This window comes from Pomacea canaliculata, linkage group LG5, assembly GCF_003073045.1.
Source record: "Pomacea canaliculata isolate SZHN2017 linkage group LG5, ASM307304v1, whole genome shotgun sequence".
In the NCBI taxonomy this organism is placed as follows: domain Eukaryota; kingdom Metazoa; phylum Mollusca; class Gastropoda; order Architaenioglossa; family Ampullariidae; genus Pomacea; species Pomacea canaliculata.
Window position 1 is genome coordinate 30,360,290 of NC_037594.1, and position 18,733 is coordinate 30,379,022.

General features: G+C 38.9%; 1 protein-coding gene across 1 annotated transcript in view; it reads right to left on the minus strand.

The window, feature by feature from the left end:
• Positions 1-18,733, minus strand: part of LOC112563572 (golgin subfamily A member 4-like) — a 25,234-nt gene continuing 6,501 nt past the window's right edge. Inside the window, exons 6-19 of the mRNA XM_025237641.1 lie at positions 17,954-18,073; positions 17,117-17,296; positions 15,204-16,709; positions 14,098-14,753; positions 11,556-13,999; positions 10,468-10,598; positions 9,717-9,914; positions 8,376-8,426; positions 7,794-7,918; positions 7,280-7,433; positions 6,752-6,820; positions 4,475-4,600; positions 4,051-4,098; positions 1-816 (exon numbers count right to left, since the gene is read on the minus strand). Of these exons, the coding sequence (XP_025093426.1) occupies positions 697-816; positions 4,051-4,098; positions 4,475-4,600; positions 6,752-6,820; positions 7,280-7,433; positions 7,794-7,918; positions 8,376-8,426; positions 9,717-9,914; positions 10,468-10,598; positions 11,556-13,999; positions 14,098-14,753; positions 15,204-16,709; positions 17,117-17,296; positions 17,954-18,073 (5,928 nt within the window). The 3' untranslated portion in view covers positions 1-696. The remainder of the gene's footprint in view (positions 817-4,050; positions 4,099-4,474; positions 4,601-6,751; positions 6,821-7,279; positions 7,434-7,793; positions 7,919-8,375; positions 8,427-9,716; positions 9,915-10,467; positions 10,599-11,555; positions 14,000-14,097; positions 14,754-15,203; positions 16,710-17,116; positions 17,297-17,953; positions 18,074-18,733) is intronic.

An 18,733-nucleotide genomic window follows, 5' to 3' on the forward strand; every position in this document is an offset into this window, starting at 1 on the left:
GAGTCAAAAAACATTTAAAAATAAAAAGACTGACACCATTCAACATTATACATCTACTTAACTAATTTCTTTATGCATGTGTGTTTTTGTATGATCTTTTTTGAGCAGGGATGGGATGGGTAAGAGGAATTGAGAGGAGGTGGTGTGTACAGGACTCTTTCGTTTCTTATAATCACAAGTACTGCAGATGAAATAATTATTAATAGCTGAAGCCAACTGAATAGCTGAACAAAATGGTCTCAAGCTAAGTGTGAATTCCTTATTTCTAGAATAGTGTCTTCTGCATACCTCATGCTTTTAAAACCCAAGGCAAAAAACCATGTACAATTGGAGGTGGTGCAAAGGGTATTACAAAATTTAGAAACTGCATTTTAACCATAAAGACTGGAATACACCAGGTAGCATTTTTAGAAATGCTATTTTATTAACAACGTGAAAATATTTTACTTGCCTCTTGAAAACACTCCGTTGCAACAGTAAATGTGACATGGCTGTAAGATCTGCCTTTTATATGTCTAGCTTTTTTTTTGAGAACCTACCAAGTGTAAATTATTTTGCTTTCTGAAGTTCTAAGGTAGTACATGTTCATGATATGAAGCAAAGACATTAAGCAAGTCCGACAGAGTTTAATGCAATTTCACAAGAAAGAAAATGCCTTTCTTTAAATAGCAGGAACAAGACTGCAAAAGGCAATCATCAAGGTTTGCGAATGAAACGATGTCGAAAGCGTACCGATCGTGACTCAGCTTTGTCCAGAACATTCCTTGTCTGTTCATCTGAGAATCGCACCACTGTTGCAATAACTTTGGTCAGTGTCTGAAAAAGAAAAATATTCTATCATAAATTATTTACAATCCTTTAACACAAAAATGGATAACACTGAACAATTATACTGGAGATAAGAACAGAATTCTGTGCGAGAAAACATTAATAAATAGTACAGATGTAAAAGCAAATGTAAAATACCATCTTTAATGGTAAAATTTTTCTTTGACTACTTACCAGATGACATGACTATGTGGAGATCACTGAATCCAGCTGACTAAACTTGTTCTGGTCAAATAACCACAGAATGGTAGGACATGAATTCAGTTCAGTCACCCTCCCATTGCCACCTGTCATGCTTGTGAGCACTCAACTCCAGTGTTTTGCCTGCATTGAGTCTGTAACCCACTGCCGGGAGATGGGAGGGAGCTAGCTGGATGAAATCTCTGGCGCTGGATGAAAAGTTTATTGAGCGGTTGATTCAATGGGTGTCCGGATGGCTGGTAGTTTCTGCAGTACTACTATCGACAAGGTTGCTCACTCTAAGCTCCAAGGCTAACTCCCGATTAGTAGACCACTATGTGACTCTATGTCAGAGGGACTGCAGTTAAAAAGGCATATGCAGCTGGTCCCTCCCAGGGCCAGTCATTTACTGCCCCACCAACTGATCGGAGACTAGTGAAAGCTTGCAGTCCCAGCGCGCCGCAAACAGAGCCACCATGGGATAAAATCCCGAATTGGGAGCACTTGAAGTGAATAATCTATCCCTTCCTGCTCAAGGCATCTCTAAAGCCAATGAGCCCTCCCAGAATGTGCCAAGGTAGCATCAATATTTGGGATAGTGGCACCAACAACTTCCCGACTATGGGGTACTGCTCAGGGAAGAGTGGGCCCTCTTTTGACTGTTGCACAAGATGTTAGGCACAGTTCAACAGGCCTCATCACCCCTGACAAACTCTGCCTTCAAATGCCAAATGCTTGAGGCCGTGCAAAAAAGAGACTGTCATGTCTATGCTGGCTGCAAAACTGCTACAGCAACTGCCACTCACTGGCCTGGCAGTTTCTAAGAGACGAGAGATAGGCGGCAAAAGTGGTAAGCCTGCTGAGATTTAGAATGGGTCTCCAGCGACCTCCTGGCTTAATGACCAGGAAAAATATAGTAGAAGGCCAGCAGGTCTGTCTGCTTTCCTTCTTTAGGAGCAGTAATGTAATTTCACTGTCCAAACTGGTAATCGCATGCAAGGAGGTCTGTCTATAAATGATAGTCTCAATCTTTCACTGACCACTGTATAGACCCAGAGATCTGAGGTCTGAAAAGTGGACCCATGGTTCCAAAGTGTCACCTCGACTTGAATGTGGGAATGTCGAGATCTATTTGGTTGGATTTCTTCCCATTGTTCCTGAGGGTTAGCCTAGTCCTGTCAGCAAGTCTGGAAATAGAACCAGTCCCAAAGATGAGGATTGATCGCAGGCAGAGCTAGATGACAGGCAAGTCTCGCTGACAAGTGTAGATGTCTATCCATGTTTCTCATTGAGCCTTGTCAGTTTTTCAGGCTCATAGATGCAGCCAGGAGTCTCAGCAGGCTCGAATACAAGGCTGAGCTGTAGACCAGGTTCTCCATCAAGGCTGGGTTGCTCACCTGACCTGCAGGCGGGACCAGGCACTCCTTGAGGTGTACCAGAGAGCATGCTCTCAAAGGTCTGTTAGTATAAAGAAGAAAGGAACTTACCTTGAATGCCAGCATGGCCAGACTGGAACTGGGGCTGACCAGGTCTGGCAAACTTGACCCCTGGGTAAAACTTAGGGGGTAGGGGAGCTCGCTGAGAGATGGCGGTAACTTGTCTTTGTTTTGGACACTCACTAGTATGCTAATTCTGTTTACTTATCCAACAATGACAGAGACCTCTTTACCGTAATATTTAACCATAGCTTCAGTAAGCAGTGAAAAATAACAACAGAACTTCTCCCAACTTGTTTGTCAGTAAAGCCAGTCAGCATCCATGCACCAAGACATAGATTGTGACAAAACAACAAGCGTGCATCTATTCCAAACTTTACTGCTAAAGTGAACACAGAATCTGAATTCACGTAAGTATGCTTAGCTGAACAAAGGTGAAAATCTTCAAGCACGGGATGGCAGAGCAGCCAGCGTTTTAATTACAGAATGCGTCACGTTGAAATTGGCGTGGGGGTGGGTGGAACTGTTGTCATTGTCACCGTCAACTCGACCATGAACAGAAAGAAACAGCATGCTTTGAAGAGAACACCTTTCCATACACATTTTTTAAAAACTAAAATAAAAGTGCACAGACACCACTTGGACCTGTATTGACGCCAACAGAGAGGGCACAGAAAACACTCTTGCATGGCCACTTCCATCCGGCCTCTCTACTCTTACTAAAAGAATAAGGTATCGGTGTTGTGTAACCACATTGTCACTCAGTGTGCCGAGGGGAGATGGAGTAAATATCTAGCCTTACTTTATAACGCTCTAAAGATAAGAGCATTTGACAGGCTGATGCGCATGCTTTCCCGCCGCAGTTCATCTCTGAACACCTGCCACAACCTTGTCCCCAGTCGTCTAGGAGCGGCAAACTTCACATGGAAGAGATCAGGGCAGGTATGGCAGGCAGTCAGTACTGTGAAGATGTTAGATAGCATGTAGCCTTAATCTTACTTCATGGGTCGCTGTTAGAGACAGTAAAAATGAGGTAGCTGCCACGTCTTCACTGCCGAGGGGAGGGGGGATTGTTTTTTACGCCGAGTCAGCAACTGAGGCTATATTACGGCAAGGCAGCCAGCCCTGTAAACAGATGCCATGTGCAGAGAAAGAACACGAGACGAGAAATGAACTCTGGGCAGCCAACCTTCACTGTATTGGTGACAGGCGCTATACCGTTGCGTCACCGGACCACTATCTTCACTGCAGAGAGCCCAGCAAAAAGCTGGAGATCAGTGCTCACTAGCTTGACAGGTGGGGATAGAAGGGAAGCTGAACTGAATTCATGTCCTACCATTCTGTGGTCATTTGACTGGAACAAGTTTGGACAGCTGGATTTGGGGTAGCTAGAAGGTGATGTCCACATAGTCATGTCATCTAGTACAGTATGAAGAAGAAAAAGGAGGACTAGAAATAACAAAACAGGACAATTTTACATGTTAAAGTATTAAATATATGTAAATCTACATTATCTACATGAGGAAACATTAAATATATGTAAATCTTTATCATCAACATGAGGAGAGTAACAGAAAAATAAGGTCTGATGAATGCACCAAAATACCTTTGTTTCCTTGCCCATCATATATTCATAAAGGATGTTCTTCAAATACTGCACAAGGAGAAAACAGATTGAAAGGATTTTCATTTAAAATAATTTTTATGTTAAATATCATTGCAGTTGTATGTAACTAAATGATTTACATTGTTATTCACACCTCATGTATGTATCAAATACAGAAAGTAAAAGAGTTTAATGAGTAAATCCAAGAAACAGAAATGTGTTTGCCACAATTATTCAATTTTGAATAAAATTAACAGAAAAGAAGAAAAGAAACAAAAACAAGGTGGCTTTTCTATTTAATCACAATCCTCACCAAAAAAAAAATTTTACTTCATAATTATTTAAAGTTTCATCTCTTTTTACAAGTATATGCTACAATGGAGTAGATTTGAAAATGAAAACAAATGTCAAAGAATGCGCTCACTTCAAATTCTGTGGCTTCCCTCAAAAGTGAGGAGTCTTCATGAGACAAAAGAGAACCATCCAAACTTAAGGGTGGAGTGTCATCCTCTCTGTGTCCATATCGTAAGCGATGTTCAAACACATCCATCTGCAATGGAAGCTGACTAAATACACTTGGAGAAAAGTCCATTTTTCTGCTTTATTGCTCACTTTATAGAACTAGGTAGTGCTATTTATTTTCACTGACAAGTGAAAGGAAAACAATGTTTAGATAAAATAAATAGATGCTTGATAATTGTTTTTCCAAGATAGTGCACTTTGACCTTCCTTTTAAACCCCTTTCAGAAGCCAGACAAGAAACTTGATTCACTGTGAGAAATCTGAAAAGCATATTATCAGACTGCCATTTTCCATTTTAAATACCAGGGTGATGGCACCAAACCAAAAGTGCTACAGATGATTTTCACTCTTTAAATGGTCATAAAAAAGGTCAGCTTCACAGAAGATGTAATTCAAAGCCATATGACAAAGTGACACATTGTATCTTATATTCTATAAAATGTCCCCTCTTAAAGAGCTAGGTATTATTAGATGCTGTCTGATGCTTTGCAATGATGATATTGTGAATGGCAGCGAAAGCAGGGGATGGCAACTGTGGCAATAGAAATGGTGGCCTTGGCGATGGTAGTGATGACTGATGATAACTATTAGAACCATAGAAGCCTGTATTAATGAAGTCAAAGACTGGATGGTAACAAACTTAAAATGGAAGCCCTTCTATGTTCCAGAAGAAGAAATCCAACTTCACTCGTTTATCAACCAAATCCCATCAAGGTTGGTGAAACCAACATCACTTTTGCATCCTCCATCAGGAACCTGGGATTCATTGTCACTGCAGACATGACTCTTGCTCAACAAGTTACAGCTGTCTGTCAGTCTGTCTATTATCATAAACAAGTTACAGCTGTCATTCTGCCAATTATGAGCTATGTGAGATCAGCACCATCTGTCACATTCTGTCTACGTGCACTACCAACACTCTTGTCTGTGTGTTTGTTTTATCCAGGCTTGATTACTGCAACTCCTTGCTTCCTGGCTGCCCTGTATACCTTCTTCAAAAACTCCATAAAGTACAGAACTCTGCTGAACATCTGGTGCTTAGAGCCAGGAAATGTGACCATGGCACCGCTCTCCTTCGTTTTCTGAACTGGCTACCACTCCATTCTCGCATCCAGTACAAACTGTCCGCGCTGTGTTTTAATGCTCTTCCCTCACATCCCAGCTAGACAACTCCGCTCCTCATTTGATCATCTTCTTGCTCTTTCTATCACCAGAACAACATTGGCCACAGGATTTTTAGTTATTGAGCAGCGAAACAATGGAACTCTTTCCCTTTCCACATCCGCCTCCACCCACTATTGAATCCTTTAAATGTGCACTGAAAACGCACCTCTTCTGTAAACATTACTTCTAACAACCTTTCCCATGATCCTAGTCTTTTTTCACACCCTTCCTTTTGCAACATCATGTTACTCTCAGCTCTTGTTTTTGTTATTTGGTTCCTCTTTGTGTTTTCTGTATTTTATTCTTCATTAGTACTGTTTATTCTTTTATAGTTCATATGTTATTTGTTTGTTTTCCTGTCACTCGTTGTTCATGTTTCGTTCTTAAGCGCTAAGAGCATGCTCCTTAGGAGTGTGAGTATGTGCTTTATAAATTTTGTATTTGTAATTTGTTGTTGTTATTCGACTGATGAAGACACTGATCAAGGTGATAATAGTAATGATGGTGGTGATGACAATAGTAGTAGTGGTGGTGGTAGAGATAGTGATGACTATGGTAGTTAGGGTGGAGATGATGGGAATGATGATGATGGTGCTGGTGGTTATGATAATAACAGTGATGGTGATACTGCTGGTGATGATAAAGTTAGTGACGGTGATTGTAATGGTTATTCTACTTAAGCTGTTGCTAAAATAAAGTCTACTTGATATGGACTGATACATACATTTAGATATTTTTAGTGATTACAGCATGAAATCCTACAGCTGTTCACTTATTAGTTACTCTGAGTCATATTACACGCAAAAGATCTAGAGGCAACTTATAAAACTACAGAATAAATTAAAGGTATTTTAATTAAAAACCAGTTAACCAAACAGAAAAATATGGAAGCATTCCACAGATGAACACATTCATCTATACTGTATACATTTAAAAATTTGGTTGCCCCCCCAAAAAAAATATACAAAAAAATATACAAAGCTGCAATAAGAACAGAAAAAATAGGAGAACTCACACGTTGTTGCATGTCCTTTTCCCTAAGTCTGCTTTGTGCCAATTCTGCATTCAAATGGCGCAACTGAGCCTGAAAAATAAATAATAAATTCACAATATCAATGAAACAGTCTCTTACGTAGTATACCAATATTAAAATATACTTTCTGTAAATATTCAAGACTCCTAGTAAATGTAATGACAGCAAAATCAGTTTTACAAGCATCTTTCAAATTATTTAAAAGTGCAGTCCTTCTGGTAGCTGATCAATAATTAAACATTTCAGTCCAAATATATCCTTAAAATGCACCATCCATTTGCAACTACTCTGTAAAATTCATATAAAAAATAAAATTCAAATACTGCCAAAAATATCTCACTTAATAATGAAATCAAAAATATTAATCAAAAGTACATTATAATCAGAAGCAAACTCACAGAGTCAAATTTTTAAAAAAAAACAAAGAAAAAATATTTGCAGAATGGGCTCAACTGAAGCCATGAAATTGCAAATAATTATCATTACCCCAAGCCAATGCCATGTGCTAACCTGCAAGTCCATATTATTCAGCTCTAAGTTCTGTAATTCTGAAAAAAGGTTGGGATCGTCTGGATCAAATGTTCTAGGTGTATACTCTGCTACAAGGGGGCGTACAACACCTTTTGCCAGTTCCATGTTGCTATGCATTTCTGCTATCTCTAACCTGGGAAAAGCCAAAGACAAGAATGTTTGAATTCACAAGAAGTTTCTAATAAATGGATATGTTTTAGTTTTCATAAATTGTTCATACAAAACAACAAAATTATTTCTGATATTCTTACTAAATGAGAAATTTCTGCCAACAATACAAGCCCCAAGCCTCTACATAAAATGTACAAAGGCACATATGCCTGCACACATTCACTTTTTTAAAATTCATACAAAGGTATGCATGCATGCATATGCAGATGCCTCTCTAAAGGGAATAAATCTGTGTAAAATCATATAGCTTATGCTGTTTCCAAAAGGCAGACATTGAGGAGTATCACTGTAACACAATGGTAATGGGTGCTATTTTACATACTTGTGTTTTTCCTTTAAATCTTCCAGCTGCCTGGTCAGTTTGACAACCTGTTGTCGCAGAATCTCCTCACTGCTTGAGCCTCCTTGCACAGCCATCAGTGCTGTCTGATTTTGCTGAACAAGTTCCTATTAAGCAAGAACTTGGACTGATGATTTTTTTTGTTTTTGTTTACAAATTATTAGAAACTACTGTAATATTCAAACTGTAAATTAGTTATTGTTAAATAAAATAAAAATTACTTTAAATTAGGTACCATTAATTTATTGTAAATTTCTGCATGCAAAATCTTCTGGTTAGAATTGATGAAAGTTCAGATCCAAAACAGTTCTTGCAGATCCTTAACTCCTGTAAGACTTAGAAAAATAATAAATCTTTCCTCATTAAACTCACCTTATAAAAGGTAAATACATTTCAGGATTAAAAAAAAAGAAGAAGAAGTGCAGTTTCTTGCAGGGTTTTGTATATACATGAACAAGACTGGAATTCTAACACAGTTCTGTTTTCTCTACATTCATGCATTCATAACAAAACATCGTTTGCAGGCAGAGACAATTAAAGGTGTACAATCAGAAACAAAACTACCTCTGAGATGGCACCACCAGGAGCATACGACTCAGCAATGGGCACGGCAGACTACAACAGCAACAGAAATACTGGTGACAACGTAGGTATAAAACAACTAAAAATGTTACCACAAAAAATTCCATCCACACACCATATGCAGGCAAATAACAAAAACAGCCAAAGTGAACAATATGAACAATGTCATGTACTGTGCACTCATGCTCACACATGCCACAGATTAAAACTGTCCAGTGAAACAGGAATAAAATATTTAAATGAGCACAATTGCACGTGTCAAGTGAATGCTTCTGTCAAAGAAACTAAAGAAAATAAAACATCTCTATAATAAAAGTGATCTGAATAAGCAAGCAAGAAAGTTTTTGCTGCAGAAATGTATGTAAGCAAGCTAAAATGTGAAAGTACACATTGGGAAAGTGGTATGTATGGTGCATCTGTGTCTGTATGATAGCATTCACACATAAGCTGCTTTGCACAATGCAAGATGGCAAAGGAACAAAGCTTAGCCAAAAACAAAATAGTGTTTGATATTTAAAATCAGACTGTCAGCACCAGGTGAACAGTTGTGTATCACTGTCTTGTCAACAGTAGAATCAACCCCGTTACTGCATCAAAAATCAGACACAATGCAGCTGCTCGTTATATAATAGCTATTGGAACATTGGAAGTTTGCATCTGTAACATTAATCATTCCATTCTACCATGCTTTTACCATCAAATCACGCATTGTGTCACAGCTAAACTAAATGGGGAACACCACAGTCAGACATATAAGAAAACGCTGGTTCATAGACATACGCTGCAAAACAAAATGTCCCACAACACTAATCCTCTCATACAATGCTATCACATCAGTTGGTGAACATGTGCTGACAACTTGTATAATTCTCATGCAAGGTCTCTTGCAGTTCAAAACAATATCACTTAGATTAAATACTCAATTTTTAATTAGCATTTAAATGATTTTTTAGCATAAAATTTACTGGACTCAATATTAATGCTAAAATTCACATAATTAAATACAATGGATTAACATAAAAGTGAGTCATTCTACAAAATAAAGTTATTCAAATGCTAAAAATGTCTTTTGCTAAGGCTTATTAAAGTCAGTAAAAGAAAAGGTTCTAATCTTACAGGAAATGAAAAAAAAAAACTGAAAAGAAAGGAAGGAAACTTTTTGAAGAGTTTGGATGCAATGATGTTTGCTGAGTGAAAAGGAGGAGAGCAAAGCAGTGTACAGATAAGCTGATAGTGATACACAAGGGAAATTTGCAATGATCAACAAATACAAGACACAGATGTTTTGATTGTGACTCTCTTTGTCATGACCATCACAGCTACCTTTCGTTCTTGATTCCACTCCTTCATGAGTGCAGTAACCTCCTCTTGATGTGCTGTGCTGCGTGACTGCAGAGCACGCTGACTTTGGACTTTCAAACGCTCTTGCTGTTCCCATAGCTCCAATTGGTGATGCTGGGTTATAGTTGACAGCTCATTCTGCAGGCTGGTTATAGATTCTGTTAAATTTTTGGCTTGTTCCTTTACCAAAAAACATAAGATATAACTTGTTATTTTCATCAGACATATGACATAGTTTAAGAAAACAGACAAACAAGACTTAAGATATAACTTCTGTCCAAAACTTTATTTTAAACTTTCATGCTGAAATTTCAGTACTGAAGATTTGTTTGCATTAATATCTAGCTTGGTTTTTAGCACGTTAAGAGCTGTATTTGATGATGTCTTCTGGATCTAACTACAGCAGGCATAAGGTCAATGTACGCTTGCCATCCACGAACTCAGCTGAGTAAAGTTTGCGGTTAAGTCGGCCAACTTAAGTAAGAAATTTAAGTTCGCTTATGCACATCAGCCCAGGGCCTTTAAGTTCACCTGCAGCTGACAACAGATCTTAGAACCTGTTACCTATTGTAACTAATTTTTCCTCTCATGCTATTTATGTTGTTTCTACGATACAGTCATTACAAACTTTTATATCATCAAATATATGACAATAAGACCATAAAGAAAACATAAAAATTAAACATAAGCTTACTTTATCAAAGTTCAAAGGGTTAGATTCTGACATCAGTACCTCCATTTTTGCCTGATACTCTTTCTGTAATTCTTCCAGCAAAACTTCCTTCTCTTTCAGCATTTTCCTCAAGTCCTTGATCTCTTCTTGATGTTCTTGCAGCAAATCTGCCTCACCCCGTTCGCTCTTTTCTGAGTAAAACACCTGCTAGGTTACATTTTTTATCTTGAAAACAGCATATTAAAATTAACTTCATGGTGGTAATGGAATGAAAACTGAACACTGTAACCCTGAATTATATTAATTTTACTATTCATAAATTTTTTTTGTTGCAAAATGCAGCCTATTCAGGCCCATCAACACAGTCTGCCTAGTGGCCATTCATATTATCAATTAATGCTGAAAAAAATATAGATATCCTTTACAATTAATTACATTTTCACTTTTTAATATTTAAGATGTGCTCAGAAGATATTTGGGTCTGATACCCATTTTTTTTACCTGCGAGTCTTCAAACTAATTTCTAATTTTATAGAGTTCAGCAACAGTTGGCAGAAAAGATTTTGTGAATGGGTAGGGCTGTAAACTTCCTTCCAGCTGATCAGAGAGAACTGAGGTTTTTAAAAATTAAATTTTGTAAAGCACTCTCTGGTTTATATATTTTTTGTGGCCCTGCATACAGTAAGTGCATACATGAAAAAACTTCAAAAAAATTACTAAAATAAGTAAAAGGTCATGTACTAAGCACTTAAAAAAAGAAAATGTGTGTATTGCTCAAAGATTAACATAGCTACAGTACTATAAACCAGAAAACTATTTTGGTAGGGCTACACAAGTGGGCTCTACACATGCTGATCTGCACATAAGTATGAAACCCATATAGGTACAATGACCTATGGTAAGTATGAATCGCACAGCCAGAAAGCAGCAATTTTCTAAGGCTTTCCTTGTTAAAGAAGGCCAACCCATAGACTCTTCATTTAGATAGTACCTTTCACAATGATGATCAAAATGTAAATTCAAAATCCAGCATGTACTCACAGACATTATGACTCATCTTTAATCTGGTTGTTCTTAACATGTCAACTAATTTTCATCATCATCATTTGTTTGTTCTCATTTTTATTGTTATTATTCAACAGACATACCAATTGCTTCTTGCAGAGTTTCTTCAAACTCCCGCTCCTTGTCCAAGAGCTGCCTGTTGAGGTCTTTGGCAAGCTGCTTTACTTTGGACATATGTTCTTCCTCCTGCTCCTTCAGCTTCTGTTCATATGTCATGGTCAGTTGTTTGTACATTGTGTCCCTCTGTTGTTCTATAGTGTCAAGCTCATCATCTTTGTCACATTTCAGCCTCTCGAGATCCTTCTGATAAAAATCCCTCTGGCTACGTGTCTCTTCTAGCAGTTTCAAAGTTTCTGCTGTCGAGATCTGATGCGAGAGTTCCACTTCCCGAAGCTTCTCTTGAGCTGACAACTGTTCAGCCCTAGAATTATCCACCTGGAGGAACAGTTCAGACACTTGGTTTTCTAGCTGAGAAATCTTCACAGATTGTTCATGTATCACAGACTGATTTTTCAACAGCATTTCTTCATGTTGTGCTGACTGTTCTTTAAGTTTGCTGTCACAGTTAGACATTGTCACTTCTTGGGCTGCTGTCAATTCACCAACATGTAACCTAAGAGCAGCAACTTCATTGTTTAACTTGGATATTATAGCAAGCTGTTCATTTACAGCCACTTCCTTTTCACTAAGAAGCTGTTTTTTTACCTGAGCAATGTACACTTCCGCCCGTTTCTTGTAATCAGACACTTTGCTGTTGTTCTCGCTCTCATACTTGTTTGTCAGCTCCTCTAACACTGCAGCATGCTCAGAATGCAAAAGCTTAATGCGGGCCTCATAATCCTGTTTCACAGTCTGACTCTCACGTAGCACTTCACTCAGTTTCTCCTCAATTTCTCTCTTCATTTCTGAGGACTGTTTCAAGTTAGTGCAGTCTTCACTGGCTTGCTGTAACTTCACCTCCAGCTCCCGATGGGCCCCTTGCAGTACCTGGACTGTCACAGTCAGTTCTTTTTTCTCTACTTCAGAAGCATCCAACTTCTGGTTCAGTTCATCCAGCTCTTCCTGCTGAGAGGTTTGGGTTTGCTTGAACAGCTGCCGGACCTCTGAAAGCTGTTCTTCCAACTCTGCAGCCTTCTTCTGCCATTGCTCCACTTCTGCCTGTTGCTGCAAGATGCGTGCTTCTACCTGCACCAAGGCCTGTTTCTGACTTTCTATCACAGTATCTTTATCACTCTGGAAAGTGTCTTTTTCTGCTGAAATTTCTTTCAGCCTCTGGTTTAGCCATTCTATGTTTTCCTTCAGCTGAGAGCATACTTTTTCAGACTCTTCAGAATCAAACCTCACTTTTTCCAGTTCTGAATCCTTGTTGGACAGGTCCTGTTTGAGATGTTTAAGAGCATCTTGGTATTCCTGCTTGAGTTGCTCTATGTCACTATCTTTCTCTGCAATAGTTATCTGCTGTTCTTTGACTGTTTTCTCTAGGTCAGTTATGGTTTCATGAGACAAGCCACTGGACTCTTCAAGCTGCAACAAGCGAGTATTGGCTCTGGTAAGCTCATTAGACACTGCCTCCTTTTCATGCTTTTCCTGTTCAAGTTCTTCCTGCAGCTTCTTAAGTTCATCGACCCCTTGTGAGCTGAGCTCCTTCAAGTTAGCCAAGTACTTTAACTTCAACTCTTTGTTCTTCTCCTGCCATGCCTGATCCTGTGCAGCCAGGGCTGCCTGGTGCTCTTGCATCTGCTTTTGAAGCACTCCCTCTCCCTCACAAACCTTCTGCAGCTCTGCCGACAAGGCATCAGTCTTTGCTTGTGCATCTTGTACCTGCTGCTGTAGAATGGTAATCTCTTCTTGTTTTGAAGATTCTATCTGCTCTATCTTTCGCCGGTAGTCATCAATCTGGATGTCATAACTCTGGATGCAATCTTGTAGCCGTTCCTCTGTGGCTGTAAGCTTTTCATTAAGTTCTTTCAAATGGAGCTGCAATTCTTTGTCATTAGTTTCACTCTTGCTCAGGATGTCTCTTATTTTCAAATTGTACTGCTGATGAACTTCAGCCAACTCAGTCTCTTTGCTCATTCTCACTGCTTCCAACTCTGCCTCTAGCTGTTTCAAACTTGTAGAATTTGTTTCCATCACAGTCTGCAGTTGTTTCAGTTGACTAGATGAAGAATGTGAAGCATCCGAAAGCTGGGTAGTGAGAGAGCTGATCTGTTCATCCTTGCTGAGAGCTAATTCATTGACAGCCTTCAGCATCTCTTCCATGGAGGCATGCTCCATCTGTAATCGAGAACACAGCTCTTTATATTCATGGACCTCAAGGGCCTTTTCATGCTGCTCTTGCTGGTGTGTCTCCATCACTTCCAGCAGCTTCTGTTGGGTCTCTTGCAACAGGCATTCTTTTTCATGCAATACTCTGATCTTCTCCTGGAGCTCTTGATCTAGACTTGTACAAGAATGTTTCAGCTCTTCTTGAAGATTCTGGACAAGGCTGTCTTTTTCCACAAGCTCAGTGTTGTGCTTCTCTTGACTGACTTTAGCCTGGTGCAGAGCAGCTAGCAACAAGGAATTTTTTCTGAAAGTTGCTGGGTGCTCTCATCTTCTAAGGCCTGGAGTTTAGTTTCCCACAGTGCCACATTTTCCTGCAGTTTGTTCTCCCATTCCTGAATGATGTCCTGCATCTCTCTGCTGTGCTTGTTTTGTAGCTCCTGAAGCTGGATATTCTTGAGTTCCTCTAAGCTACGGGCGAGATCCTCTGCTCCGGTCTCTTTCTGAGCCATGAGTTCCTGAATTTTCTGCTCAAAGTCACTGTCCTTTTGTTTGATGATCTCCTCAAATCGAGCCTTCACTTTAGCCAGTGTTTCTTTGTACTTGATTTGCCTCTCTTCAAACTGCTCCTTGAAACTTACCTCTAAGCGTCGTTGCTCCTCTTCTTGTGCTAAAAGTTTAAAGGCAATAGAATCTCTTTCTTTTAAGAAATCTTCCATCTCTTGGACTTTTTGGGACACTAGCTGGCTGTGTTGTGCAATAAGTTGTTCTTTTTCCTCTCTCAAGTCTTTTATCTTAGTTTTTGCCTCTGTCCTCAGCTGATTGTATTTTTCTTGACTTTGAGAGAATTTAGTGCCCAATTCCTCAATGTGAGCATTTTTTTTGTTTAGTTCTCTCTCAAGTTCATCTCGTCTTGTCTCCAGTTCTTTAATAAAGGCTGAATTGTCATCAATAACAGTGCGAAGTGCCAGAATTTCATCATCTTTGGAAGCTAATTTCTTCTCCATATTTGATACCTGCATTAGAATTTATTTGTAAGATTATTCATTTTCTACAATTAACATATAGTCATCATTTATATTTCATAAACTATTCACCAGTGCAGTTACATTACTAAGATTGTATGAATACACTTCTCATTTTCATCAAATGTATATGTGATTTTCGTCATTTGAGTGTTTCCCCAATTTTAGATGTTCACAGCATAGACAGATATCTAATTAAATTTAAAAACAAGGCAAAATAGTTTCAGTAAAGTATATTTAGAACCATTATTTTAATATATGATAATATACTAAACCTAGATTTTAGCTCTGTAGTAGCTGCCACTCTAGCCACAACAGGCAGGAACCAAAAAATGAAGATCATTATAACAGAGCTGTAACATAGACACTTTCAGACACAAGAGCTATAACAACTTTACCTATCACTAAAATATCATATATTTTCTCTACGCTTTCACCTACCTTTATGTCTTGCTCTTGCAGCTGAGCATCTAGTTCCTCTTTCTCGGCAGCAGCCTGTGTGGCCAGCAGTGCATGACCATCCTGAAGCCTCTGGCTCAAGTCCTGCTTGGCCTGCTTCAGGTCTGTAACAATCTTTTCCAGTTCTTCCAATTTTGTCTCCAAATTTGTCTTTTCAGATTCTACTACATGCTGACAGGCCTGTAGGCGAGAAAATCCGTCCTTTAGTTGCTGTATACAAGTCTCCTTCTCAGTTAAACGAGCCTCCAGTTCAGCCTTTTCGTTCAAGAGCATATCTCTCTCTGTCTGCACATTTTGCAACTGAGAAGTTAGGTCTAAACTTTGGGCTTCCAAAAGAGCTTTTTTCTCAAGAAGGGTGACATTAGAAGATTGTGCTTCATCAAGCTGTTGCTTGCTGGAATAAATGGAGGCTTGTAATTCTTGCACTGTGACTTCTAGCTCTGCAATTCTGTTCTCTTTCTCAATGGCACTGCTTCCCTTCTGCTGCCATTCAGCTTCTAATTTCTCTCTTTCTTCCCTGAGGTAGCTGAGCTGCTCATGCAATGAAACGATGGCTTCTTCTTTTGTGTGCATCTCCTGCCTGCTTTGGTTGTTTTCTGCTAAGGCTGAATCAATTTGTTGTTTCAAAACCACCACTTCTTCCTCCTTTGCTTTTAGATTTTTAGCAAGCTCTTCTGTGAATGCCTGGAGGGCCTGAACTGCCTGATTCAACTCTGATTGTTTATCTTCTGAATCTTGTAACGTGGTGCCAGTCTCTCTTTGGCTGATGGTGAGTTGGTCTGTGAGCTGTGCATTACTCTCTTGCAGGATGCTCAGTTGCTCTTTAAGTTTCTGGTTTTCCACTCCTACTTCGTTCAGGGATAATTCTTGTACTTCAAGCTGCGACTTCAGCTCAGTTACCTGATCTTCAAAGCAGCTTTTGCTCTCCAGAAATTCTGTCTGCAGATTTGCCATTTCTTTTTCCAGCTTCTTGTTGCCCTCTGTTTGGGCATCTAGCGTAGCCTGCAACTCTGTTATTTGTACCTTATAGGCATCAACCTTCTCTGAGAATTCCTTCTCTTTCTGTGCAAAATCTTCAATAGTGTGTGCCAGCCTGCTGGTGAGATCTGAAAGTGTGCCTTCTAGGTTTTCAACTTGGGATTTTTTTTCTGACAAAAGCTGCTCCATGCTCAGTCTCACAGACTGCAGCTGACTCTGGTAGTAAGACTCAAGTTCAGCACTAGATTTTTGCAAGGCTTCATCATGCTGATCTTGAGCTCTTTGCAGCTGTTCTGTATGTGCTTGGACCACAGCCTCAAGCCGAACCTGCAGCAAGTGTTCTGAATGCTGATGCAGCTCATCAATTTCCTTGGCATGCTTCAAATTCAGTTTCTCAACTGCTGTATTGTGGGCACTGTTTAGCTCTTCCACATCTTGTTGAAGTCTGCTCTCTTTGATGCTAGCATCCTCACGCAACTTGCTTAGCTCATTAGTAAGTTTAATTTTCTCCTGCAAATGACAAAGATGAAAAGATGTCTTAAATCAATATTGCTGTCCTACGTTTTGCTGTCACTGTCTTTATGGTCATTGCTATCTCCTCAGTTTAGGAACCCTTTTCTACAATCATCATGATTGTTTATTCATGACTGTCACTGTCACCATCATTTTATTGATTAATTCTCACCATCATTATCATCTACTAAAAATGAAAGTATTTTTCCTTCTGTTGAACAGTATATATGGGATCGAAAATTTTTCCTTAAGGCAACTATAAATCTACGTAAACACGTGAGAGCGCATACACACACACACGGTAAAGATAATAAATGGCTAAATCCTTCTATCAATATCATGACCATATTAAACCATCATCACCATTAATACAATGTTCTACTATAAATCTAGGCTCTACTCACAGAGTTGAGGAGCTCAATCTTCTGCAGGAGATCATCCTTCTGCTGGTCAAGTCCTGAGACTGCTGCCATCTTTTGCAGTTCCCTTTCTTCAATGGCCAGGTGTACTTCCTCTTCCTTCTCTTTTAACCGCTGCTGCAGTTCATCTTGTATGGTACGGACGGCAAGATCTCGCTCTTTTTCCTGTGCAACAAACTTTTGTTAAAGGCCCTCCTCCTAACGCTGACTTGAAGTTTATTAAATTTGTTCCCTTATCATTCTATACACAGCAGAAAAAACAAACTATCAGCTATCTAAGTAAAAGAGTACAGAAATTACTGTTTGTTTTCTATCCATCCTTCAAACACTCTAACTGGCACTTTAGTTCTGCCCTCCTTGACTATTGTAGTTTTCTGTTTTCTAAATGTCAAACAAATCTTAAGTATAAGCATAAAAAAGACTTTGAAAAAGGATTAAAGCTCTACAACCACCTTGTTTAAACACAAGTTGAACCAAAACTATGTTGCACCTCTCCTTTAACTTCTGGGCTGGTGACTACCAAATCAAGCATATATTAATGTCTATGGTCTGTGATGATTGCCCCGGTATTTACATGAAATTTTCATTCCTTACATTCAGTTCTATAAATATCTACTCCTTGTCAAATGTTTACATTCTGTCATGACCAGTTGCCAAAACAAAGACATGTGATCTGACATCTAAACACAGGAAATCTCTTCCTTTTCAAATATGGCCTTATTACTACTACTCATGCTTTTGTCAAACATTGTAGGAGAAACAGGACAAATATTTGTAGAAGAAAAGAAATGATAACAAGAATACAGAACATGAATAATGTACCTTACTTTCCAGCAGCTCAGCATGGGACCTTTCCAACTCAGCCATTTTTTCCTGCCAGAAGATATCTCTTTCCTCAATAGCTGCTGACAGCCTTTCTCCAAGCTGCTTCTCTGACTCTTGCTGTAAATCCCAAAACCTCTCTGTTATTATTATCTTATAACAGGTCACCAATAACAATAAAGAACTTTCATTATTTTCAACCACTTTTCCCTCCACAATTGTACATTATTCCTCAGTATAACAACTGTTAATCAAGGTTTCGATTGTCAAAGTTCACTCTTAACTATGTATCTCTCTATCCATGTCTTTGATATGTACAATAGTTCAATCTAATGGCCAGGAATTACTTTATATTTCTGGTATGATTCAAAATTGATGCACCAAAGCTATCCCCCTAAAATCATAATGATCACCTTCATTATTGCTTTAAGTTCTAGTTTCCAAATTAGGAAAGTCAGCCATGTTTCTTCCTTTTTTTGTTTTTCTTTTTGCTCATTGCTTACAAAGCTCTTAATCACCACTGTATTTAAACCACACACAAGATGCAGCCAGTGTGCTGCAAGGTGGACAGACAAAGAGTGAACAGAGTTCACATTAGAAATGAGCAAAAAAAAGACTGATATCTTGCTCCGTTGCTTCTGCACACTTTAGCTTTGTGACAAAACAAGCTTGTCCTAGTGTTCTTTGTAAGTACAGTGAAGTGACTTTAAACTAGGCATGAGTAACACTATAAAAAGAATACAGCATTTCGATATTGCTTTTGATACAGCTCCTGCATGA